The 25728-nt window shown below is 39.6% G+C and overlaps 1 protein-coding gene across 1 annotated transcript in view; it reads left to right on the forward strand.

Moving 5' to 3' along the window:
• Positions 1 to 25728, forward strand: part of ESR2 (estrogen receptor 2) — a 67414-nt gene that overhangs the window by 19620 nt on the left and 22066 nt on the right. The window contains exons 4-7 of the mRNA XM_055303885.1: positions 4305 to 4421; positions 12275 to 12574; positions 15364 to 15502; positions 21820 to 21953. Of these exons, the coding sequence (XP_055159860.1) occupies positions 4305 to 4421; positions 12275 to 12574; positions 15364 to 15502; positions 21820 to 21953 (690 nt within the window). The remainder of the gene's footprint in view (positions 1 to 4304; positions 4422 to 12274; positions 12575 to 15363; positions 15503 to 21819; positions 21954 to 25728) is intronic.

Below are 25728 nucleotides of genomic sequence, written 5' to 3' on the forward strand. Positions count from 1 at the left end.
TGCTAATCCCTCTATGTAGACCTACATTTTTGTTGGGGAAATATCTAGGAGTGAAATTGCTGGTTGTATGATAAGCATATGTTTAATTTTATGGGCAACTAACAAACTGTTTCCAAGGGGGTTGAACCATGTTGTATTCTCAAAAGTAACATGAGACTTCCAGTTGCTCTACATCCTTATAAAAATCCTTGATATTATTAGCCTTTTTAATTTTAGATATTCTATTGGGTATATAATTGTGTTTCATTGTGGTTTTAATTTGCATTTCCCTGATTACTAATCATTTTGAACATCTTTTTATGTGTTCATTGATTTTTTGTCTCTCTCTATAAATTCTTATGTATAGTTTTATTCTGTTCTGTTGACCTAGTTCTTCATTCTTGTAAGTACCACATTATTTTAATTATTATAGTTTTATTTTTTACTTTTACTATTATAATTTTATAATGCATTTAAATACATACCAATATAAATACCTCCTATTTTAAAAGTATTCTGGCTATTTTCTTTATTTATCCATAGGAACATTAGAATAATTTTATTAAGTGACCTCCCATCCTTAATGTTAAGAAAAGTGGAGATTTTGTTAAACCTAAGGATTATTTTGGAAGGAATCTTTGTAATATTCTTCACAGTAAGAACATATTCTGTCTCCATTTATTTAGGTCTTTGTATCTCTTATACAGTTCTGTTATTTTTTTTTTAATTTTTATTTATTTATGATAGTCACACACAGAGAGAGAGAGAGAGAGAGAGAGAGAGAGAGAGAGAGAGAGGCAGAGACACAGGCAGAGGGAGAAGCAGGCTCCACGCACCGGGAGCCCGATGTGGGATTCGATCCCGGGTCTCCAGGATCGCGCCCTGGGCCAAAGGCAGGCGCCAAACCGCTGCGCCACCCAGGGATCCCCCAGTTCTGTTATTTTTTAAAAACTATGTGTATCTGGTATCCTTCTCAGTGGTATTTCTGTAAATTTCCTTCTTTTGGGCTATTTATTTTACATCCAAATGTAACAGTGGCACTATTCTATTCACTTTCATATTGGTGTTCATAAAAAACTTTTATCATTGTCCTTTGAAAGTTGAAATCTATTTAAGTGCCACTCACAAATCTTTAAGGCTTTGCTTTTCACAGCTTTAGAGGCTGGGCTTTAAATGGGAAGCTCTGACAGCTAGTAGGTTATGTAGGAAATTCTTACCTTGGAGGCACATATTCCATTACTTGGGACTTATTTGGCCTTGAAGTCATGGAGGATGTCCTGAAGGAACAAATGCTAAGTTGTTGCCTGCTGCTGAGGGACAAGCATGCCAGGGAGGGTGCGGGTGATAAATATTGCTCTGTGACAAGTGCAATATTGTGACAAGTGACAACACCGGGAGGCTGAAAGGAGCTGAAACTCAGATATTCTGATCTGAAGTCCAGGGCTGTCTCTCCCCTCTATGAGGTTGGATATAAATGACAATAGGTAATCAGACTCAGTCTATAATTTTGTAGAGAGTACAGAGATAACCTGTTATGTTTAGATGATAAAAAGCACATTTTCCTATAAAGCTTTATATCTTCAAGAATTAGCTACATATTTTGCTTTTAATTTGGCTTTGAGCTTTTCTCTGAATTCATTAGTATGGAATTGTGTGCTTTACAGACTGTTGCATGAACAAGAAAACCATTTTATTTTTTTAGAGGGGGAGGGGCAGAGAGAGGGAGAGAGGGAGAGGGAGAGAGAGAGAGAGAGAGAGAGAGAGAGAGAGAGAGAGAGAGAATCTCTAAGCAGACTCTGCATTGAGTGCAGAACCTGACATGGGCTCCATCTCACAGCCCTGAGATCATGACATGAACTGAAATCAGGAGTCAGATGCTTAACTGACTGAGCCACCCAGGTGCTCTGAGAAAACCATTTTAATATGTGAGATAGTATACTTTCAAGAGGGCTTTTTTCTTTTTTGTCAATTACCTTGACCTTCTTGCATAAGACATTTTCTAGGCCGTTTTTAGTGTGTTTATATTCTTGTGCTTTCTGATTTTTTTAAGTAAAATTATCTTTTAAAATAAACTCTGAGGGGAAAATAATGAACCTCTAGTCCCTTAAATGCTTATTGTTATAAACCTCTTTATAAAACCAAAAAGGATGACATCATATGTATTGTTCTGTGAATTTTTAGAAGGTCCTTGAAAGATTGCTGCTACCATGGAAAGTACTGTAGGATTACATTTACCTTTTAGCCATAAAGCGTCTGTTCTAGAGGACAATCAAAAGTTTCTGATTGGAAATATATCTTGATTTTTAAAATATAATTTATTTTTGAATATTATAAGTGAGGATAAAAGCAATAACAAGATAATTATCTATTCCTTTTAAAAAATGTTGCGCCTTACCTTATATTACCCCATACTCTTGAGTGTGTGTGTAACCTGTAAATATGAGTCACTCCTTTGGTTAGGGTATCTAACATGGAAAGTGGTATTGGGGGAGTCTCGTGATTATGCTGTAATTGTGTAAGACTCCATCATGGCCGAGTGAAGACAGACTGAAAATCAGACAAGTGCCCCTCCTAGCCTGAAGGAAAGCAAGCATCATGCTGTGAACTGCTTTTGGGCAGGGAACTGGTACCTTTATGAGTTGACAGCAGTGTCCAGCTGGTAACCATGGTAAAAATGGGAGCCTTGGTCCAACAACTGCAAGGAGCTGATTCTGCAAACATCCTATATGAGCTTGGAAGAGGACCCTGAGCTTCAGATGAAACCACAGCCCATCCAACACCTTGATTGCAGCCTTTTGAAACCCTGAGCAGAGTAAGCTGTGCCTGGATTCCTGACTTGTGGAAATCAGATAATAAATTTGTTTGGTTTTAAGCTTATAAGTTTGTAGAAATTTATTATGCTGCATGGAAAAGGAAAACCATGACCTTAAGGAGATTACTGAATGTGTTTTCTCTTAAAAAAAAAAAAATGGGGACCATGGCTTTTCATAGGGAAGTTATAGGGTTAAAGGAAATGATAAAGAATCTGGAAATCAGCAGGTAGTCAGAAATGTTGATGTGCCAGCTTTCCTGTACGTGGCTGTTATGAGGGTCACTTGACGGTGGTTTTTGCCCCTCGGCTAAACTGTCTTACTATTCCTAGAACTATGCAGTCCATACCCTTGCTGCCACCCCCGGTCGGCCCAGGGAATGGTGGTAAAGTCACAAACAACTGATTTTCAATTTGTGTTTGATTGAACAAGTGTTATTGAATCTACCTAAAGTGGGAGAGAATTATAAAATTTGATTTTGATCCAATCGTAAAACCATGTTTTTTGGTCCATGAGTCAGGTAGGGTGGCTCTACCTCTCAGGGTTCGGCTCTGAGTTCTGGGTCAAGTTCAGGTCTGCACTGCGTTTGCACAGATTAGTGGCTACCTGAGGCTTTTTTTCCCCCCCTCTTGGGAGCTCAAGAGGCCAAGGTAAACTGTTGGAATATCCCTTCTACTAGCCTACCACTGGCTGATGCAAGTTTCATGGCCAAGCTCAGCATCAGTTAGTAGGCAAACACAACCTATCCACCTTGATGCCCTGTGAGTTACAGGGCTGAGGGAGGCAGTGGGGACTTGGAACAATAATCACAGCCAGCCTCAAGTGGCAGTTCTTTTGGTTCTTTAGTTTGCTAATTTTTTTTATCTTCTTGTTGATTAGTTTCCTTCTCTGACTATGAATTCCTATAAAAATGTCATGTTAAATTCTAAAGAGGTATATATATAAAAGAATATAAGTAGTTGAATTTGATGACTTGATACACAAGTGCTATTCTTGAGCAGTTCTGTGATTTGCAGCACCAATTTCAGGCAACTGTCTTACTTTCCATGTCCAAAGGAGAATATTTCTAATGAATCTCTTGAGGATTCTACGAACATGCAGAGGATAGCCTATTAGTCAAAGAAAGAATAAGATGTGGAAATATTCCTAGGTTATCTTCACTCCCTAACAAGGCACTGATGAGGGCAAACTTCACCCTTTGTTACCCATATCTGCATTAAGAAGATATCCCCTGGGCACCTGGGTGGTTCAGCAGTTGAGTGTCTGCCTTTGGCTTGGGTCGTGACCCTGGGGTCCTTGGTTCGAGTCTCTCATCTGGCTCTCTGCAGGGAGCCTACTTCTCTCTCTGCCTATGTCTCTGCCTCTCTGTGTCTCTCATAAATAAATAAAATCTTAAAAAAAAAAAAGAAGATATCCCTTGCTTCTCAGCTGGGTAGCATTATCAGTGTTGACTAGAATATTGAATCAAAATACAGTAATAATAGCCTGACCCCCCCTTTTTTTTTTCTGCTGCAGGACATAATGATTACATATGCCCAGCTACAAATCAGTGTACAATAGATAAGAATCGACGCAAGAGCTGCCAGGCCTGCCGACTTCGGAAGTGCTATGAAGTGGGAATGGTGAAGTGTGGTAAGTTTTTGCTTCCCCTTTCTTTCTTTCTTCTTTCTTTTTTTTTTAAATTTATATTTATTTATGATAGTCACACAGCGAGAGAGAGAGAGAGAGGCAGAGACATAGGCAGAGGAAGAAGCAGGCTCCATGCACTGGGAGCCCAACGTGGGATTCGATCCCGGGTCTCCAGGATCGCGCCCTGGGCCAAAGGCAGGCGCTAAAACGCTGCGCCACCCAGGGATCCCACTTCCCCTTTCATCATATATTGGCCATGCTGACAGCGTTGACAGGTAGAGGGACTAGGGACAGGGCCTGAGGACTTGGTAATTACCTTCAAGTATGCATATGCTGTCACACTGGAGGGGGTTGTTAATTTGTCTCATGTAGCTGTGGAGGACCGAGCTGAAGTGAACAGGAACAAGCTATGGTAGGCACATTTGGGCCCAATATAAGGAAGATCTTTCTATGATTCAAGTGGTCTGACAACATAATAGGCTGCTGCATGGGGATCCCTGGGTGGCGCAGCGGTTTGGCGCCTGCCTTTGGCCCAGGGCGCGATCCTGGAGACCCGGGATCGAATCCCACATCGGGCTCCCGGTGCATGGAGCCTGCTTCTCCCTCTGCCTGTGTCTCTGCGCCTCTCTCTCTCTCTCTCTCTCTCTCTCTGTTACTATCATAAGCAAATAAAAAAAAATTAAAAAAAAAATAAATAATAGGCTGCTGCATGAATTAGAGAATTCTAGCCACTGAGGTACTCAACTGGGTTGGATAAATATCTGCCTGAGGCCTTGAGAAGACTGAGGATGAAGTTCTGGTAAATGTTCAGTTAAAGCTGTGACAAGAAAGTAGAATATCTTATGAGTTACTTGGATAGCTGTGGGAAAGACTCATGCCTATTAAGAGAAGATACATATAGGAGTCAGAAATATGATAGAATTATGGAAAGCATGTAGAATATAGATTCTGTGTTATGGTGGTAAGTATGCATATATATGTGTACATACATATGTGTGTGTATCCGCACGTAGATGCACACATACATAAAAAACAAAGACAAATGGGCACATAACAACTGACAATAATGCCTACATCCCGCGTTCTCTACCTGGCTAATTTTTGATTCATTTGTCTGTACACACATGCTGAGTTATGCACACTCACATCAGCTCTGCCTATACTTCTCCTGTTATTCTGCTAGATGGTATTTTGCCTGTGGTTAGGTGTAATTTCTCTCTTAGTAACTGTTTGAAAAATTTAAAACAAAAGTCTCTTTTCTCTCTGACGTTTCTTAGGAGCTCTGCCTTTTAAACATGCTCTTCCCTTTTTAAAAATATATATTAGACGAGACATCTCATCCAGCTATATTATAGTATAGCAGAAGTCTTCTTATTTGATCACACTTCTCTGGCTTCCTAGAATCATTGATGTTTTCTGTTTTCTTTATAAAATACCCTACCCATGCCCATGACCTCCCAGTGTGTATTGGTTACTCTCTAAAACATTCCAGCATTTCTGTCCCCCACTTCAGTTATACCCTTATCAGTAACCATTGGGCTTCTTCTAAAACCTGTTGCTACTCATTGTAACTGTCAAATTATATCATTTAATTAGAATTTATGCAAGCATATGCAACATGGGTAGGAAAAGACAATCGTTTCTGTGAAAGCTTTGGATAAAACTGTAAAGGAGGGGCACCTGGCTGGCTCAGTTGACTCTTGACCTCAGGGTTGTGAGTTCAAGCTCCATGTTGGATGTACTGCTTACATTAGAAAATACCCCCCAAACTGTAAAGGACTAGTAGCTATTGAGTTAGGTATGAGTGAGATTGGGGGAGGGGTCATAAACCTAGAAAAATTCTGAATTTGGATTGCTTTATAAGTGTTTAAGTTCTTGCTGTTTTGTGTTTTAACAAAGCTGGAATTGAAAATTCAGAGACAGTGTAACACAGATGTGGCTTATGTAGGAAAGTCACTTCTGATTTAATTGGCAGAGGTACTTAAAAAGCCTTGGGTCTTTGACGAAAGATTGCAAATAAATGTTTCATATTTTAAGTTAATATTTTAAAGTTGAGTATATTTTTTAAGAAGTGATTTATGATTTAGTCTTAGGGTTAGAATGCTTAGGTCTTTAGGGTTTAGAATGCTTTAGTCTTAGGGTTATAGTACTTCCATCCTTTGGACAGCTCTAGCTGTAGCCCTGGTGGTTCAGGACCAAGGCAGGAGCACATGCATAATCTGTCTGCAGGAGGTGGTGTATATGGTGGAAATAACAAGAGGACAGGATTCCCAAAAACTGAATCTCATTTTTTTCTCATTACTTCTTGCTGTGACTATGCTCAAACTTAACCTTTCTGACCCTCGGTTTTCTTATCTCTGAAAGGAAGATACCGGTTTCACTAAACTTTGTGAGGAATACCTCTGAAAAAAGGCATAAAGATCTAACATAGTGGTTGGCATTAAATTTTTGTCTTCCTTCCTTTCTCTCTCCCTCTTTGAAAAGCTCTTATAAGTTATGAGGAGTTTTAATGCAATACAGTGTTGCATAGAGTATAGAAATGTAGTTTAAGAAAGCTTTCATGACACTCACTCAAAAAGGTATCTGTGTCCCCATGTTCATAGCAGCATTATTTATAATAGCCAAGCATGCGAACAAACCTCAGTGTCCATTGGCAGGTGAATGGATAAAGAAGTTGGGATATGTGTGTGTGTGTGTATAAAAATGGAACATTTTCCAGCCATTAAAAAGAATACACAAAGAAATCCTGCCATCTGTGACAACATGGATGGACCTTGAGAGCATTATGCTAAGTGAAGTAGACAAAGACAGATACTGTATGATCTCACTTACATGTATCTAAAACAAACAACCCCAAGCTCATAGAAAAAGATATCAGGTTTGTGATTACCAGAGGCAGGATGTAGAGGGAGAGGGAATTGTAGAGAAGTGGTCAAGGGTACAAACTTCCAGTTACAAGGTATGTAAGTTGTAGCAATGTAACATACAGCATGATGACTCTGATCATCATGACGATATATGAAAGTTATTGAGAGTAAATCCTAAGAGTTCTGAAAGAAAAACAATATTTTTTTTCTTTCTCTCTTTATATATCTATACGAGACAATGGATGCTAACTACACTTATTGTGCTAATCACTTCACAGTATATGTAAGCCACACCATGATGCTCTACACCTTAAACTTACACAGCGATATATGGCAATTATTTCTCAGTAAAAATGGAAAAATTCTTTCATGGAAAAGAGAACAAGAGTATAGGTCATTGAATTTGGGCAAAAGAGAAATTGGGTAAGGCTGTCTTAAGAAAAAAATATTTTATTACCTGTGGAAACTGAAAGGAATGAGATGCATTGATATGCCAACAGTTGGGTATTTAGCTCTTTACTGACCGCAGAGAAGGACCAGTAGGAGTGAACTTTCTTAACGATACCTCCCTCTTTGCCCAGAATTCTTCTTGGCTGCCTTCTCAATAAACCCTCCATCCATATTCTTCCTTCTCTCCAGTCTTGGAAGAATAGGAACCTACCTGCCTCCTGGATTCTTCTGCACCATTTCACTTACCCCCTTTGATTCATAAATTACGTCTCTTTGGTTATCACCGTTTTCTTTTGCACCAATCTTATGTTTTCTAGGGAGATATTAATATGGTGGCTTAAATGGTGGGATAATACCTGCCCTGACTACCCTGAGGGATAAGGCTTTGTTCTAAGGATATGCTGAAATGTAAGTAGCCAGGAGAACTATCTGAACAGCTACATGTTTGGTTCATATTCCTGTGTTGGGAGAATAAATTTGCATCTTTCAGGTGTCATCTCTTGATTCATCTGCCATATACACACATGAAAGGGATCTGGTAGAGAGGTAATATAAAGCAGGAAAAGCACCAGCTCTGGATTCAGACAACTGCTTGAGTCTCTATGCTGCTTTCACTATTTCCTAGCTTGCCCGCCCTGGGCAGGTTATTTGAGCTCTCTTGGGCCTGGTTCTTCTTTTGTGTCATGGACATGATAGTAGCATCTGTACTCCGGGGCACTTTTCAGAGTGAAAAACCCGAATATGATACAGAGTCTGACATGTAGGAGCTTCCAGGAGATGCTAGCTCTCATCGTTATCATTTACGATTATTACCATTGTTATTGTCATTGTCATCAGCATTATGACATCTTTTCTTGGGGCTGTTTACCACTATCTCATATGGAGCATTCCTGTTTGGTAGAATTCCTCATCAGGCTCACTCAGAAGCATACAAGGGACTCTTAGATTACGGTGGAAAAGCAATGACACTAGAAATGTCCTTGGTAGCAAACAGTGAGTTCCTTGCCAAGGGCTTTATTTTATTGATTCTAGATTCCCTAGGACTTAGTACAGAGCTCAGTATATAGGGCTTTGTCAGTGAAAGTTGGTCAAATGAATTTGAGTGCATGGATTCAAAACCTTTCTCTTTGTATGTAAACCTGTTTTGTAAACTCCTTTTCCTCATATATACTCTACAGATAGAAGATGTGTGGTCAGAAAGGTGCTTTCTTAAACCAAACATTTTGTTCCATTTTACCCCGGGGGTATAAATGATCTTGACACCTATAGCTCTCTATCTGATTACTAATAAAATAAATTATACTGTAGCCTTTTAATTCTTTTAGTAAACAATTTGATTCAATCATCCCTAGATAGAGCCCTTCTTTCTACTTTGACTAGCCAAGGATAAGAAGAAATTCGGATAAAATTTCTTGGAAGTAAGTAATTTAAATGTACTCCTACTTCCTAATATTTCTTTTTAAAAAGGTGGACAACTAAATTTAATGAACAAACATAATGGTGGGAACATAGAAACTAGAAACTAGGCATTTTGAAGATAATAACTTTTAGGTGTATTTTTTTTTCTTTGTAGGGGGATGCATATAAAAGTTGTACCCATGCTAAAGTCATCCTGACTTATGCCTTTCTTAATTTTCATTTTGTATTTTTGTCTTTAACCAATGGATTTTTAGAAATGTTTTTGTGCTAAATGTTATAAGGACTTGGAAGTTATATTTTTATCTTATTTTTTGCAATCAAAGAATATGATCCATATGATGCCAATTTTAGTTAAAATTTTATTCCTAAACTAGTAAGTGATAATTTTTGCACATTCCATGAGTTTTTGTTTTTTTATTTTATTTTATTTTTAAAAAGATTTTATTTATTTATTTATTTATTTATGAGAGACAGAGAGAGGCAGAAACACAGGCAGAGGGAGAGGCAGGCTCCATGCAGGGAGCCTGACGTAGGACTAGATCCCCGGTCTCCAGGATCACACCCTGGGCTGAAGGTGGCGCTAAACCACTGAGCCACCCGGGCTGCCCCTCCATGAGCTTTTATAGCTCAAGCTTGTGAATTGTACAATTCAAATGTTCTTTATTCTGTCTTTCCCCCCAATTGTTTGCTCTGTCAGTTGCTGAGAAAGATATATTAAAATATGCATTATTATAATGTATTTGTCAATTTTTCTTTCACTTTTTGATGTTATGTTTGTAGGTTTTATTTTGTTTTAATATTTATGTGTAGAATTATTTATCTTCCTTTTATAATCTGATGAGGCCTTAATAATGATTCATACCTTAAAGTTTATATTGTCTGATATTGATAGAGTAACTGATTTATTTGGTTAATTTTTGCCTGTTATCTGTTTGTAGCCCTTTATTTTCAGCTTTCTATATGTTATATGTATCTCTTATAACCACTATATGTCTAGATAAAAAACTCTTAATTGATGAATTTAATCTATTTATATTTATTGTAATCCCTGATATTTGAATTCTTTTTTGTCATCTTATTTTATGCTTTTAAAAATTTCATCATGGGGCACCTGGGTGGCTCAGTGAATTAAGCATCTGCCTTTGGCACAGGTCATGATAGTAGGGTCTTGGGATCAAGCCCTGCATCAGGCTCCCTGATCAGCCATGAGTCTGCTTCTCCCTTTTCTTCTGTGATCTCTCTTGTTCTTACTCTCTCTCAAATACATAAATAAATAAAATCTTAAAAAAAAAAAACCTTTAAAAATTTTTTTCATCATGTATTTTCTTTTGTTCCTTTTTGGAATTGATCCCATTTTCTTGTGTTTGTTTGTTTGTTTTCCCCATTTTCTTTTTTCTTTTTTTTTTTCTCTTCTAGTTTGGAAATCATACGTTCTATTTCAATTCTTTAGCAACAATTCTATTTTTAGCATGATTAATTTGAGAGTTCAAGCCACCCTAAGAGAGATTTGTCTTCCCAAATAAAGAATCTTAGGAAGTTCTAGCCAAAATTATTCCTCTCTCATCTTAGTTGTTATTATCCAGCATTCAGTTCTACCTTATATCTGTACCTCCAAAAATTATTTTATTCATTCTGTGTTTATTAGGTTTTCTCTCATATTTAACCAATTTATTTTCTTACTATTGCATCTTGAATTTCATTGCTTCTCTTGGGTTCATTTTTCTTCATCCCAAATAGCACAGTAGTTATTTCAAAAGGGCTGTGTGTGATACATCTTTTTAATCTTTGCTTAATTGAAATGTCTTTAGTTTATCCTCACTCTTGAATGATAGTTTAACTGGGAATGTAATTCTAAAATGAAGATTTCTCCCTTCCCCTGCCCCCCTCCGTCTTAAAGACATTATCCCATTTTGTTTCTGACCCATAAACCTATAGTAACTGAGACCTATTGATACCAGGACAGGAGTAAATCAAAATCTTAAATGTGTATATGCCTTGGTTCAGTTACCTGACTTCTTTGAATTTATTTTAGGGAATGAATTGGATGCATGTAGAAAGATACATTTTCATTGTATTATGAATACTACCGAAGAAATTAGTACCAACCTAGATTTCCATCAACAGGAGACACTTTATTTTTTTATTTTGTATTTTTTTAACAGGAGACACTTTAGATAAAGTGATACTATCTGCATAAAACAGAGTGCTGCATAGATTTTTAAATTGTACAATGATGCAGGTTTAGTAAAGAGATAAAAAATAGTATATATACTGTGATATAAGTGTTGCATATAAAACATGAAGAAATAAAAAGCATTGAAAGAAAACTAAAAGAATTTATGCCAAAATTTGTGCTCTTCTATATTTTTCAGATTTAAAGAGATATATTACTTGAACATATTAGTTTGTGTAAATATGTAAAAAGAATACATATATGTACATGTAAGCACATACACATATAAACATTTTAAGAATGTATTATAAAATATATATTATTTGATAATTGTTTGGAAATATCAATATTCAGTTCCTAACTTTTCCCTATCTTTTGTCTGAAGAAAATTCCTAATTCTGTCGTTTGGAAACTGAGGTATGTCAGCACTCTTTAAAAGAGAAATGGGGGGTATCCCTGGGTGGCTCAGTGGTTTGGCGCCTACCTTCGCCCAGGGCATGATCCTGGAGTCCCAGGAATCGAGTCCTGCATCAGGCTCCCTGTGTGATGCCTGCTTCTCCCTCTTCCTGTGTCTCTTCCTCTCTCTCTCTCTCTCTCTGTGTGTGTCTCATGAATGAATAAATAAAATCTTTTTAAAAATAAATAAAAGAGAAATAGGTTTAGTGTCATAGATGATCTTGAAATGGGAGACCTTAAGTTCATCTAGGCTATTGTTCCTAAAAATTCATGTTTTGATTTTGTTAAAATAGTCACAGATGTAATAATCTTTGGTACGTGCCCTGCAGGTTCCAAGAATAAGTCAGGCTTCTGTTCTGAGATACATTGTGAGGATAGACTCAGGTCTTACAGTGAAGTCATTACCTCACTCTTGCCCTGCCAATCCAGGGAACTTGAATATTGGGTTGGGGAAGCCACAGGAAAATACTGTTATCATCTTTCCGGTTTAGGCTCCCGGAGAGAAAGGTGTGGGTACCGTGTTATGCGAAGGCAGAAGAGTTCCGATGAGCAGCTGCACTCCCTGAGCAAAGCCAAGAAAAATGGTGGCCATGTGACCCGAGTGAAGGAGCTGCTGCTGAGCGCCCTGAGCCCGGAGCAGCTGGTGCTCACGCTCCTGGAGGCTGAGCCGCCCCACGTGCTTGTGAGCCGCCCCAGCACGCCCTTCACCGAGGCCTCCATGATGATGTCCCTGACCAAGCTGGCCGACAAGGAACTTGTGCATATGATTGGCTGGGCCAAGAAAATTCCAGGTAGGGCTTTCTGGATCATAGCTTTTCATTTATGGTAGAAAGGCCTTCCCCTGACATCTATAGGGCAAGAGTACAAAATGGATATCCACAAATGATATCTGGGTGTGTAACAGCTTTACATCCTGATTTATAATCTTTAAATGAAATATATTCTTTCTTCCTATCTTGACTTGTATGCCTTCAACATGTACTGGAAGGTCACGCTCCAATTTAGAATTTTTGGACTCCTCTTTTTCCCACGCCAGAACTATCCCACAGTGCCTTGTTCACACCCCATCTTCCATGTCCACATCTCCTATACACACTAGCCTGTTGGACACCTCTTATGCCGAGATGTGGTCTGAGAGGGTGGACCCAAAAAGAAGCCCACTCAGCTCTGGGAGTGGGCTTGGGACCATTTGGGCAAAAAAGTTCTAGGGTCCTGGGACCCGGAACATGGTCTAAAATGATGGAGTCTGGACTCCACATTGAGCTGTCTCTTGGCTGTGGACTCTGCACCTTGAGAGTAGGGGTGTGTGCAGGTGAAGGTGGGGTAGGGTGTCATATGACTAGTATGCAAGTGAGAGGTTTGCCACATGTGAAATAGAAATGTATAAAATATCATTTCAATAAAGAAAGAATCAGTATTATGGATATAAATGAATATACATGGGCAAATAGAGTGAGTCAGCAGCTGGGATAGCATGAATCATCCATAAACCCGGAATGCCATTGTGTTAAAAATGCATTTGGTGGTTCAACAAGAGTTGTCATTTAGCACCTGCATTTTCCCTTCTATGTCCCTTCCACAGGCCAGTTTGTAATATATGCCTGAGATACTGCATTGTGCTAAAATTACCATCTAGTTATCATTTGAATTGGTGTTTCTGTGAAAAGGAATCTAGAATTCTAACACAGAATGGCACCAACCCATCCCCCTGAAAGGGCTTCTCCAGGCACATATTTACAATCATCTAAGAAATTAGGTCTCTCTCCAGGTTCTAGGCCACTAGGGACAATCCCCATGGCCTTGGGGCAGCAGCCGCTTTAGACAGGGTATACAGCCTGGGAGCCGCTGGAAAGCTGGATGAGAGCTGTGGATAAAGAGCGGTGGGACCCCAGGCCTGGTAGAAGAGTATGTCTTGGGTAATTTGGTGGCTTGAACCTGTTCCTTCTGAGCTTCCTGAGGATCTTCTGGTTTCTAGTTTTGTTTTGATAGTCTGGATCTTCACCTTAGCCAGAATCATGTTATTTTCTCTGCTCTTTTTGTAGGAGACAATACCGACACATTCCTTGAGCTGTTGCTCTAATGTATATGCCAAACACTGCTTTTCAGGACCCCACGTGGTGATGAAATTGATGACATTGAAAGCCATGCAGCTTCTTTGTGCTGTAACCAAACTGAATTCTTGAGCTGCATTAGTCCCTCTTCAAGCCTGGTGTTTTAAATTTTTTTTTTAGAAAATAGTCTAAAGGAGTGCTTTTTCCCCCTCTCTCTTAATGGGTATAATTTAATTTCCCAAATTAAAAAAATAGTAAAGTACCACCTATCTTGATCTTGTTGAATATCTGCAAATATAAGAAACCTAATCTCCCAAAAAAAAAAAAAAAAAAAAAAAAAAGAAACCTAATCTCCCATGGGCAAGCTTCTTGTCTGGAACTGCAGGCAAGGTTGGAACGTGTACACATATGAGGCCAAGGGGCAGCTTTGGAAAAGGACTGAGCCATCTTCCCATTCATTACTCCTTTCAGCTTTCCTTTGTACCCTCTGGCATTATATTGTTCTCAGGCTTGAACCACATGTGCTTCCTGTGTCCTGGTCTCCTCATCTGTAAAATGAGGATCCTGAGAGATGCTACCTGCAGGACATTCCCAGAGGGTAGGCATTGTCACTCTCACTTTTTTTCTGTAAGGAAATCAACTTAAACAGAGATTGAATAATTGGCTAGGAGGCTGAGCCGGGATCCTAACCGGAGTCCAGTACACTCCTGGGCCACGTGTTTGATTAATTTTATATTACACTGCCTTCTCTTTTATCATGGTTTATGGATAAAGCTCCAGTGATCTCTGCCTTATTTTGCTTTTAAGGTGCTCACCTCCCTAGAGATGACCTGTTTCTTTCCAATTTTTGGACCAGTCCATCCAGGCTATCAGACTACTGGGACCTGCTTCGATTGTTAGATTTGCTTTTCAGGATAGAATAGCCTAGAGATAGCGCTCCTATTCAGAAGAATGATTCTAACCCTGAAACTTTAAGCAATCAGAGATATTTTTCATTTGAAACCTTGACTTTCTGCAGGGGCTGGTGCTGTTCTCTCTGCGCGTCCCACCCTCCTCATCCCCTAGCCCATAACACCCTCCATTCCATTCCCCCCACTCCGAGCCCATCCCTCTTCCCCCCTCCCAGCCTCTATTGTGGGCCAAACAGGCAGCCTTAAGCTGGCAGCTGATTATTTTTCTCAGCAGTTCAGAGGAATTTTAAAAATATAACTAAAGATGATCTGTTCCAGCTTTCTGTTCTTCCCTAGCATTTGTCTGGGGAGCTATAAGCCCAGATAACAGTCCTTTATAAATCCTGAATGGAATGTATTAGTCTCTAGGAGGCATCCAAGGCTGGACATTGTGAATTGCATACTTTGAATTTAAAATTTCCGTCCTTCATCAGCATTGAACCACATCTTTAAAATGTTGAGTGCTTCCCTATATCGTTTGTGTTTTCATAGCTTGTTAAAACTTGCTCTTCTGTTTTCACAGAAACGGGGAGTTGAGGAGGAGAGTGGGTATGTCTCATGGCCTCTTGCTTTCCCCAGGCTTTGTGGAGCTCAGCCTCTACGACCAAGTGCGCCTCCTGGAGAGCTGCTGGATGGAGGTGCTAATGGTGGGCCTCATGTGGCGCTCCATTGACCACCCGGGCAAGCTCATCTTTGCTCCAGACCTCGTTCTGGACAGGTGAGAAAAAAATGCATTGTGTTTCTTCTCTGCCCTGTGTGAGTCCTGGCTGCCACAATTTAAATCTCACACCTAAAAGGGAAATTAAGAAGATGATAATGTCATGAGCTCCTTCCCCACATCAAGAACTGAAGGAGGAGAGCGTGAGTTCTTAGATTCAGTGTTGGGTGACTCGTTCTTACCTGGGGTGGGGCGGCATTTATAGACCAGACCATAACAGGGCCTATCTCCTGCAGAATATGTGGCTACTAAATGTGCAAGTCTGCTTAGGCTTTTCTATATTAAAAATTCCATTTTCAGTTTATAATTTTAAATTGTCTTGTTATTCAGTTATTCAAGTTTCCACTTGTAGGGACCATGTTTGTCTGTCTAGACAGGTGATAAAATTCTTAGAAATCTGTGAAGTTTATTTGAATGTGCTTTAACTCTAACTGCATGCACTTTAACATTTTTGACAATAGCAGTGGAAGGAATGGTTACTAAAACTGAATGAAAGGTAATGGAAATTGGGGAATGATAGTGACAATGCCATCACTCGACTACAATTTGCGTCTTTTAAAGATGGTACAGAAAAGGAGCCAGTTTCCAATGACTCAGATGAACTCTTTATGGAGGAAAAGTTAGAATATACAACACTCAAAATTTTAGTATGGAAAGTAGAACACTTTCTTGTTCTACATTTGAGCAGTAGAAAATCTTAATGGAAATTGATTTCCACATTCCTTATTTTGAAAAAGTTCTAAAGTAGAATGTTCAGTCACATTTGACTCTGCACAGAGTAGAAGGATGCCATTGTATGAATGGAGAGCATCTGCCCCCAACTCTTGGTATTACCTCTTTGGATCATCAGAAGACCCCCTATGCACATATTTCACAGCTAAAAAGTGATTCCCCCAAGGTTTTAGCACCCATTCTGCCTGTTGTCCTGGATGACAACGTTGACAAAGAGCACTGTTCTAAGTAATGGAGGTGTTTTAGTCAAGAATGGAACCTTTGGGAAGAGCTGGAACATGGGTTGTGGTTCAAGCAGGAGCAAGTCCAGGTGTTGAACCATAGAAGAAGGTTCTTGAAGCCCAGACCCTTCAGTAGCAATCAAAATAGCCAACATATTGGCTTGTATATGCCAGGCACCATCTGAAGCACTTGATGTGTTAACTAATTTCATCTTCTTAAGAGCCCTTTTCAAGTAAGTGCCATTATTATCTCTATTTTGGAGATATGGGGGAGGTTTACGTAATTTTCCTGCAGTTACAGAGTAGTAAGTGGTGGTGCTAGATGTGGGGGCTGGCTGTGAAGTCCATGTTTTTAAATATAATGGTAGTTACCTGTATAATAAGACATGCCTCTCAGTGGGATAGAAAACTGGAAGGGGAAAGAAGAGACTGAAAGGCTAAGTAACTTTCTACTTTATTCTTTTTTCTTAACGCAACCCTATTCTACTCTCTTCAGGCTTCAGAAACCTACTCCTCTTGCTTTCCTCTAAGATACCATGTTGTAAGGCAGGCTGAAAGGCCAAGCACCTGGCCAAGACATCACTGTCATTCATTCATTCATTATGTTCCACTTGGTGTTCAAATGAAGTACCTCCTCCCCCCCCCCCCCCCCGCTATATACACCTATAATTCTGGAAGTTAGTGCTAGGAAGAAGTTTCATCCCTTGATGAGTCAATACATTTTGTAGACATTGGGATTAAGTTATTTTACTTTTTGTCTTGATTTCTAAATTGATGCCACATTTAATGTTTATGTTCAGTGACTATTTCATTCCTGGTTTTTGGTAGAATTAACTCTTCTTTTGGGTTCTTTAATTCCTCTAAGTGTAAGTTATTGTAAATGGACATACATCCTAGGCAGATTTTAGGCCTACCTTTTGGTTAAGTAATGGAAGGGGGAAAAACTAATTTTTCTTACAAATTATTTTAATAGACTCACTTTTAAAAGATTTTATTTATTTTATTTCATTTTATATATTTATTTGATAGAGCAGGGGGAAGGGTAGAGGGAGAGGGATAAGGAGACTCCATGCTCTGCGTGGAGCCTGATGTGGGGCCTGATCCCATAACTCTGAGATCATGACCTGAGCCAAAATCAAGAGTTAGATGCTTAACCGACTGAGCCACCCACGTGCCCATCCCATTACTTTTTATATATATTTGAAAGTGTCATGTTGTATGGCATACAAACCTAGTATATCTGAGTATAGGAGAGCTGTCTCTGGAATTGTAAATGCCTTCACACAGAGTGGGCATTTTTTTTTAAGATTTTATTTATTTATTTATTCATGAGAGACACAGAGAGAGAGAGAGGCAGAGACACAGGCAGAGAGAGAAGCAGGCTCCATGCAGGGAGCCTGATGTGGGACTTGATCCCGGGACTCCAGGATCACGTCCTGAGCCGAAGGCAGGTGCTCAACCGCTGAGCCACCCAGGTGTCCTGCAGGCATTTTTGGTAGTACCTATCATGGTTATTTTTTTGTTGCAATCCCGTATCATCAACACATAAACTTTGTGAAGTCTAGAATTTCAAGTCCAAGATAGTTCAGTTCCTTCATGTGTGTATGATACAGATAAATATTGTTTTATGTAATGAGTGTGTTTCTGGAGGAGTTACCTATTCAAAAATGCTCTAAATGTTCCTTATTCAAAAAGTCAGAGATTACACATCATAAAGAAGTTCTATTATGAGGTTTTGCTGCAACATGAATAAATAATCTGCATGGTGCTTAAAAATCACTGTCTTTTGGCAGATTGTCCTATCAGAGTTCCTTCCAATGGTAGTGTGATCGTAGATGCTGTGAATACAACTAAATTAGCTCACTTGTACAGACTGAGACAATAATTGCTGTTGCCCTTTATTCTTGTTGAGGCTTCTGTAGTGAGAAAACTTGAACCTACTCGGGATGATAAACCCAGTTATATCAGCTTATTTCTGACAAGGTGGTTCTTCTCTCAGTAATCACTAGAGTCACACATTCATGTGGAGATCTGCCACAGAATCGGAGCTTCTGCTTGCTTAAAAAAATTGTGTATCCTATAATATGTTGTGTCTGTGACATCAACAGGAAACAGTCTAATGTTAAATAGTAAAAAGTCGGAGGGAGTTTGGATTGGAGCTTATGCCCCATTGTGGACATTTATAGAGTTCCATGGAATCATATTGTACATGTACTGAGTTTGGATTCACGTTAGTTTTTTGTGCATTGAATTTCAAGATACCCAAAGAATTTTCACTTTAAAAATTTCATCTCCTTTTTGTATGCAGGTAATTTTCACGTTGGTTTAATATTTAAGTCCTCCATGTGTGTTAAGCCTGGAGTCCCCCACCCAAATGCGCCCCCCCCTTCCCCTCAATGGAAGTGAACTGGCAGCCATGTGTGTGCTGCCAGCAGATATAGATGTAGGTACAAAAATAGTGCATCCAAAGCAAGATCCACTCATTCAACATTTTGTCCTTGGTACTAACAGAATCTTTTTCTTTTATAAAGGAGTGGTTATCATATAATAAGATGTTCCACATGTACTTTTATTTTTGCTTAGTCCTAGTTTATGGCCCAGTGCTTGCAAAAGTAACCTCCATGAGTGGACTGGTTTGATTGATAGATTGCTTTGATATCTTAACAATCAAATCCTATGATCTCTCCCTTTAATTCAAATCTTTTTTTCTTTTTAAGATTTTATATATTTATTTGAGAGAGAGACAGAGATAGCGACAGAGAGTTGCAGGTGGGGAGGAGAGGGAGAAGCAGGCTCTCCATGGAGCAGGGAGCCCTACTCAGGACTTAATTCCAGGACCCCAGGATCATGAGCTGAGCTGAAGGCAGATGCTCAGTTTCATTTTGTAGTTATTAAATAAGTATAATAGATGTCATTAATGTATTACTTAAAAACCTTTCCTCTGTATAACTTGTTTTAGGGCAGAACTTGATTAAGGTGTCATTTATGAGATACTGTGTACCTTATTTCCTATATTTCTCATTTCTTTCCTAAAAAAATGTATTTGGTTTCCCCAGCCTGTGAAGTGAATAAAAGTATTCTAACTTTACCACCTCTTGAATAAAATGGTTGACTGTTACACTTGGTAGTAAAAGCAATCAGACTTAGTTCTTTAGAATTGGTTTAGAGATTCACTTTTTCCATGAGGTACACGTTCTGATTACTGTGAGTTGCAGCATTTCTCAGGGTTTAGGATGCTCTAGAATATAAACTCTCCCTCCGTTTTTGAAATATGAATTTGCATTTAAAATGGCATTCATTTCTATGAGGAAATGATACAAACCTCAATATTCAGGGATGTGTTTTTAGGTACAAGTGGCAACCTCTGCAAAATAGGATTGATTTCAGATGAATCCTCTTATACTGTTTGGGGAGTGGCGTGTGTGTGCATGCATGCGTGTACATGTATACCTACATGTTCATGACCGCACCTCTGACTGAGTCTCACAGAAAAGTAAAGAGCCAGTCTATTAAATAATCAGTACATGATTTGGTGGGTTTTTTATTTTTGGCCCCAGAGATATTTTATTTTATTCTGAGATTTTATTTTTAAGTAATCTCTGTACCTAATGGGAGGCTCAAATTTACAACCCCAAGATCAAGAGTCACATGCTCTACAGATTGAGCCAGCCAGTCACCCCTCCTACCCGGGGAAATTTTAGAACCAGCTTTTCTTGGTGTCAAATGTCCTCAAGCCTAACAATTAGAATTTTCAATAATTAATTGTTCCCAAGCACAGTGATTCAATTATGTGGCATGAGGGGCATTCAGCAAACAGGTAGTTCTTGTGCATCTGCAATGTGCAGAGAATGCATTATCCTTCCTGGGCACTTGCCGCAGGCTGCCTGGGAGAGTCCAGAGCAGAGGAGGTGGGAAAGATGGGACTTAGGGAGGTTTGGAGGTTTCCTACAGATTTTGGCACCCTTTGCTGAAGGCTGATTCTCCAAGGTAGCTTTTCTCTGTGACTTCGAGGAGGCATTAGTGCTTATCAGTTAACCCGTGCGTTTTCAGGAAGCCTCAAGTGGTTGCAGAAGTTGTGTTTGTTTAGAACTCAGAGTTTGCTTGCTTATAGCTTTGTGTAGGTGAGTCTGGGAGTTCGAATGCTGTGGGATGCAGGATCTTGGCAAGCTGCTATCCTCACATAGAACCCAGCGGGAAATGCTCCACCAACATTGTTGGTTCCCCTGGTGTCAGTTCATTTGAATTCCACAGAGACGCTTTCCTCAGCCAACACCATCACTGGAAATGTCCTGGCTTGGGTTTGGGGGAAGGAAAAGAAGGAATAGCCAGTTCTCTGAAGATCTCAGATCCCCGTCAGGGTTTGCGGGGGGGGGGGGGGGAGACTTAACATGAAACTCACAGACGCCCGCTGCTGCCAGGCTCCCCTTCACCATGTGCTGCAGGTGTTGAGAAGCAAATCAAAGTTTCATGGCACAATCATCTAAGAGCTTGTCAAGAGCTTCCAGTGACTAGGACTGATGACAATAGAAGTTTTTTGGGGGAGCAGTGAAGCAGAATAATTTATGTCTGGCTGGAGTGAATTGAAGCTGGTATTTTCTAAATACAGTTCAAGTAATTTCCTTCAAAAGTATGCATAAAAATTCATTTCTATGAGTGTTCAAAAGAATTTTGATTATATGGTTCAAAGTTTGTCTAAAATTTTTTGCTTAAAAATAATCTTTGGCAAGTCAAAAATGTTCATGTCTCCATTCCTACCTTCCTTTCCTGGTTCTAATCTGTCTTCTCTAATTGTGCTTTCTTTGTGTGTCATACTAGCTTTTTTTCAAGTTACATTAAACGTCTCTTAGTTGCCCCACCAGTTTCTAAATAACCACCACAGAGTGAAGTAAACCCTAAATGTGAAGGATTGTTTCTTCTTAGGGCATTTGCTTTGGTAACATTCTGTTTTCCTCATTAGCACTTCAGAGTCTTCTGATGGGAACATGGAATGTCTCAGTTTAGCAATATGTGTCATAACTATGGCTGGTTGGCTGACATGATTTAGATAGAAAATAATCAACAGAAATGGTATTCCATTAAAGAAAACATTTGGTGAGCAGGTAAAATGAAAGTGTATTTCCAATGCAGATTTTTTTCCTAAATAGTATTTATTCAAATGTTTGCTTCTGGAATTTATAGAAAGTCCCCTGTCCTCTTTATATGAAGATGATTTTAGTAATTTTGTATTACTGCAGGGACTTTCTTTTACCATTTTGTTAAAGGATGTACTGATGAAATATGAAATTAACAAGAGAATATTCCTTATTTCTTTTGATGGTTGCCCAGTGCTGCATATTTCTTAAATTTCCCAATGAACTTTTGTAGGGATGAGGGGAAATGCGTAGAAGGAATTCTGGAAATCTTCGACATGCTCTTGGCAACAACTTCAAGGTTTCGTGAGTTAAAACTCCAACACAAAGAGTATCTCTGTGTCAAGGCCATGGTCCTCCTCAACTCCAGTAAGTAGCCACACAGCTGGGCTGTGTTTTAGTGGGGAGAGTTGCTGTTTCTAGAACTGGCATGGAGTGAAGAACAGTATTGAACTTATTTTATCCAAAGAGGGCAAAATGGCTTTCTTTTTTGACTTCTCTGTTTCATTTTATAGGGATTTAAACTTATAGGGTAGTTAACTTTTGGTAACTTGAATATAAAGTATTCACTGGCTGAATTACTGGTAGTAATTTAAAAAGCAGCTCAAGCCACTTTGCTGGAAAAAAAAACCCTGAACTTTAAAATACTTACTTTGTAGCCTTTGTTCATTATACAGGCATCTTACATGATTGACCTGCATTTATATTTACTGTTTTGCTTTTATGGATTCATTCATTCATTGATTTCATTTATTCATTTGGTGAAGATGTTGAAGATATAGTCCTGCCTTTCAGTAGCTCATAGCATAGGGAGGGAGAGAGAGAAGACAAATCATTAAAATGATCGGTGGTCTAATAGAGTATGTACAGAGTACTGTGGGAAACCAGGAGAGACACTTGTAGTGGTTGCAGAAAGAAAAAATGTTTGAGTGTGTCTTCAGGGTTGGGCATATTAGCAGGACAGGGAAGGAGTAGGTGTGGAGGGATGAAAACACCTGGTGGAGGGATGCCTGGGTGGCTCAGCGGTTGAGTGTCTGCCTTTGGCTTAGGGCATGATCCTGGAGTCCTGGAATCAAGTCCCACACTGGGCTCCCTGCATGGAGCCTGCTTCTCCCTCTGTGTCTCTGCCTCTCTCTCTTTCATGAATAAATAAATAAAATCTTAAAAAAACAAACAAACAAACAACCTGGTGGGGCCAGGAGCTGCAGGTTGTGAGGTAGAAGAGCAGAGGGAGATGTGCATAGTTATGAAGGGCAGTGCCAAGCCAGAGATTACACTGCACACCTTGGCCAAGGACTGCCCCTCGAGGTACTGCGCAGCCCTAGAAAAGGTTCAGACAGTGAGTGCTGGACAAGTGTTCCATAAAGATCACTCTTGCTTCCATGTGGAGATTGGAGAGGGGAGAGACAGGCAGGGACCTGAGGGCCCAAGCAGAGTCGTCAGGGACAATGGGAGCCTGAACTGAGTTGGTGTGCAGAACCAGGCAGGAAGCGCCTGCATTGTTAACTTAGGGGTTAGAGGTGGGAAGTGAGGGAGGTGTCAAAGACAAGTGGGTGTTGTAGCGTTGCTGCTCTGCTCTTATTATGTAAGCAATACCTGGTTATTGTCAACATTCAAAGAAGAGAAAAACATAAAAGGAAGAAAAAAATCACAGGAATCTCCCCCGTGCCTGGGCAAGATAACCATTATAACACTGGTGACTGATCTTTAACAGCTCTCTGTAGATAGACAGCTCTTGTTTGATGTAGGCAGGTAGATAGAGATGGGTAGGTAGGTAGGTAGACAGATACACACACACATATAGAGAGAGAGCTAGCCATTTATACACAGGCTTATATGTATAATTTTTCATCAACAGCATAGCATCTTATGTTAAAAATTTAAAGACTTTGAAAGAGGCTTGCTGTGATCTAATTATTTGCTTGACTCTTCCACCCCAACACCAAATAACTCATCTTGCTGGAAGATAGACTTCATACCTTCTTCTATTCTCGAATAATCTTTTTTTTTTTTAAGATTTTATTTATTTACTCATGAGACAGAGAGAGAGAGAGAGAGAGAGAGAGAGAGAGAGAGAGAGAGAGAGAGAGGCAGAGACACAGGCAGAGGGAGGAGCAGGCTCCATGCAGGGAGCCCGACATGGGAGTCGATCCCGGGTCTCCAGGATCACGCCCTGGGCCCAAGTCAGCGCTAAACCGCTGAGCCACCCGGGCTGCCCTATTCTCTAATAATCTTTTAAAATAATATCTCACCTTCAATATCCACAAAGATGAACTCCCCCCTCCCCATTTAAAAAAAATTAGGACACATATATACGAATACTTCTCTGTGTCCTGCTTTTTTTACTTTTCAAAATGCTGTAAAATTCTTCCAGGTCAACTAGGAGAGATCTAACTCAATCTTGAATGAGGACATTGTCTAATCTAAGGTGTTCAACTGTTTCTTTATTGATGGACATTTACTTAATTACAGCTTTTATTTATTTATTTATTATTTATTTTTGCCATTATAAACATTGCTGCAGTAAAAATGATGGTGCTACTTCGCACACATTTCTAGGTTTCTATGTAGTGTTCATACTGTTCAGTTTACTGACCTGGTATTTGGCCCAGCTGCTATCCCCGGTGTCGATTGCTTTGCTTAGCTATTTACACTTGTTGGTTTATCTCTTTCCGAAATTATATGTATATGCAAGTTTTAATCCTCAACTGATGACTTACAGCTCACTTCATTTGGGCATCATTTGGGACTTTACTCCCTGGATCTTATCTGACCTTAGAACTTCTATATTTGAAATGATAGGAATCTGTGGGATCGTATTATACTACTTTATTTTAAATCAGCCAAAGCAGCAGTTCCTGAAGCCAAAACTCAGTGCAGAACCTGTGGCTATGTTCTGGGGCCAACTGACCTCTCCTTCAGTTGCCTATGCTTTTCTGTATGTTGAACACCCCTATATACTCTTGGACATTGGCACTGGATTTGGTGAAGGGGAAAGGGAAACATACAGGGCAGTGCTTCTCAAGCTGTCTGTGGTGAGAGATCAGGTTCTTTTTCTTTTTTTTAACTTCCATATTTTTACAGTTACTTTTGTAAAATATAATAAAAATAAATTACTAGAAAAAATGGAGTAAAAGTGTAAAATATAGGTCCAATTTTCTTATTAGATAAAATTGATTTAAAATTAGTGTCAATTGCTACAAGAGTTTCCCCATGCTTACCCTCAATTTCTGCTTATCTCTGTGGACTGATAACAGACCATACTTTGAAAAGCCCTCATATAGAGCATGGAGATAGATGGGCTGGATCTGGGCTAAGTCTTGAGGGAGGGGGAAAAGGGGAACAAAGAAGGAATCTGAGGGTCATGTGAGGTACAGAGACCCTGTAGACACCCTTTGGGTACTGCCCAGTTGGGTTTTACTCTGGCTCTACCTGCCTGGCGGGATATTTTCTTTGCACCCAATGCACTCTCAACTGCAGCTCGGGAAAACGATTTGTGACTAGAACAATGGTCAATTGTTGGACAAATGAAAATTGTAGGGAAAGCCAAAGAAGCCTCTGGGGCTTCTGGTACCTTCTTCACATTTGTTACCATTCACCTTTTACAACGTATCACAAGGGCCCAGCTTACATCAGCAATTGAGGTGATGTGCATATAGAAAATGTCCTGCTGAGACATTTGAAATTCATCATGGAAGAAAACCAACTTTTCCTGATCTCTTTGAACCCACCTATAGACCTTACCTCACAGGTGTGCTGCCCATTTCTGTCTTTGTTAAAGGGAGGATTTGCATGAAAAGTACATTCCCATCTTGGCACAGGAGGATGATCAAACAAGAGATTACAGGGCTTCTCTTACTTTCAGAAATAATTTAGAACTCTTTTCTGTGCAGCAAAGGGCTCCTTGGAAAGCCATTTGCTTCTTGTTACAACACTCTGCAGCATAAAGCCTTCTGTTTGGCAAGGCTCCTTACCGTCAGATTAGCCTCCGAGACATCATATTGTGTTGTTGTGAAAGCTAGAAGCATCATCTGTGCAAATAGAAAACACTAGGCTACGGCATTCCTCCTGCAGCATCTGACAGGACTGCCATGTGAAGAGAATTACAGAGGGTGAGTCAGGCACGTGATGTAATTACCACTTG

Source organism: Nyctereutes procyonoides, unplaced genomic scaffold (genome assembly GCF_905146905.1).
Source record: "Nyctereutes procyonoides isolate TBG_1078 unplaced genomic scaffold, NYPRO_anot_genome, whole genome shotgun sequence".
In the NCBI taxonomy this organism is placed as follows: Eukaryota; Metazoa; Chordata; class Mammalia; order Carnivora; family Canidae; genus Nyctereutes; species Nyctereutes procyonoides.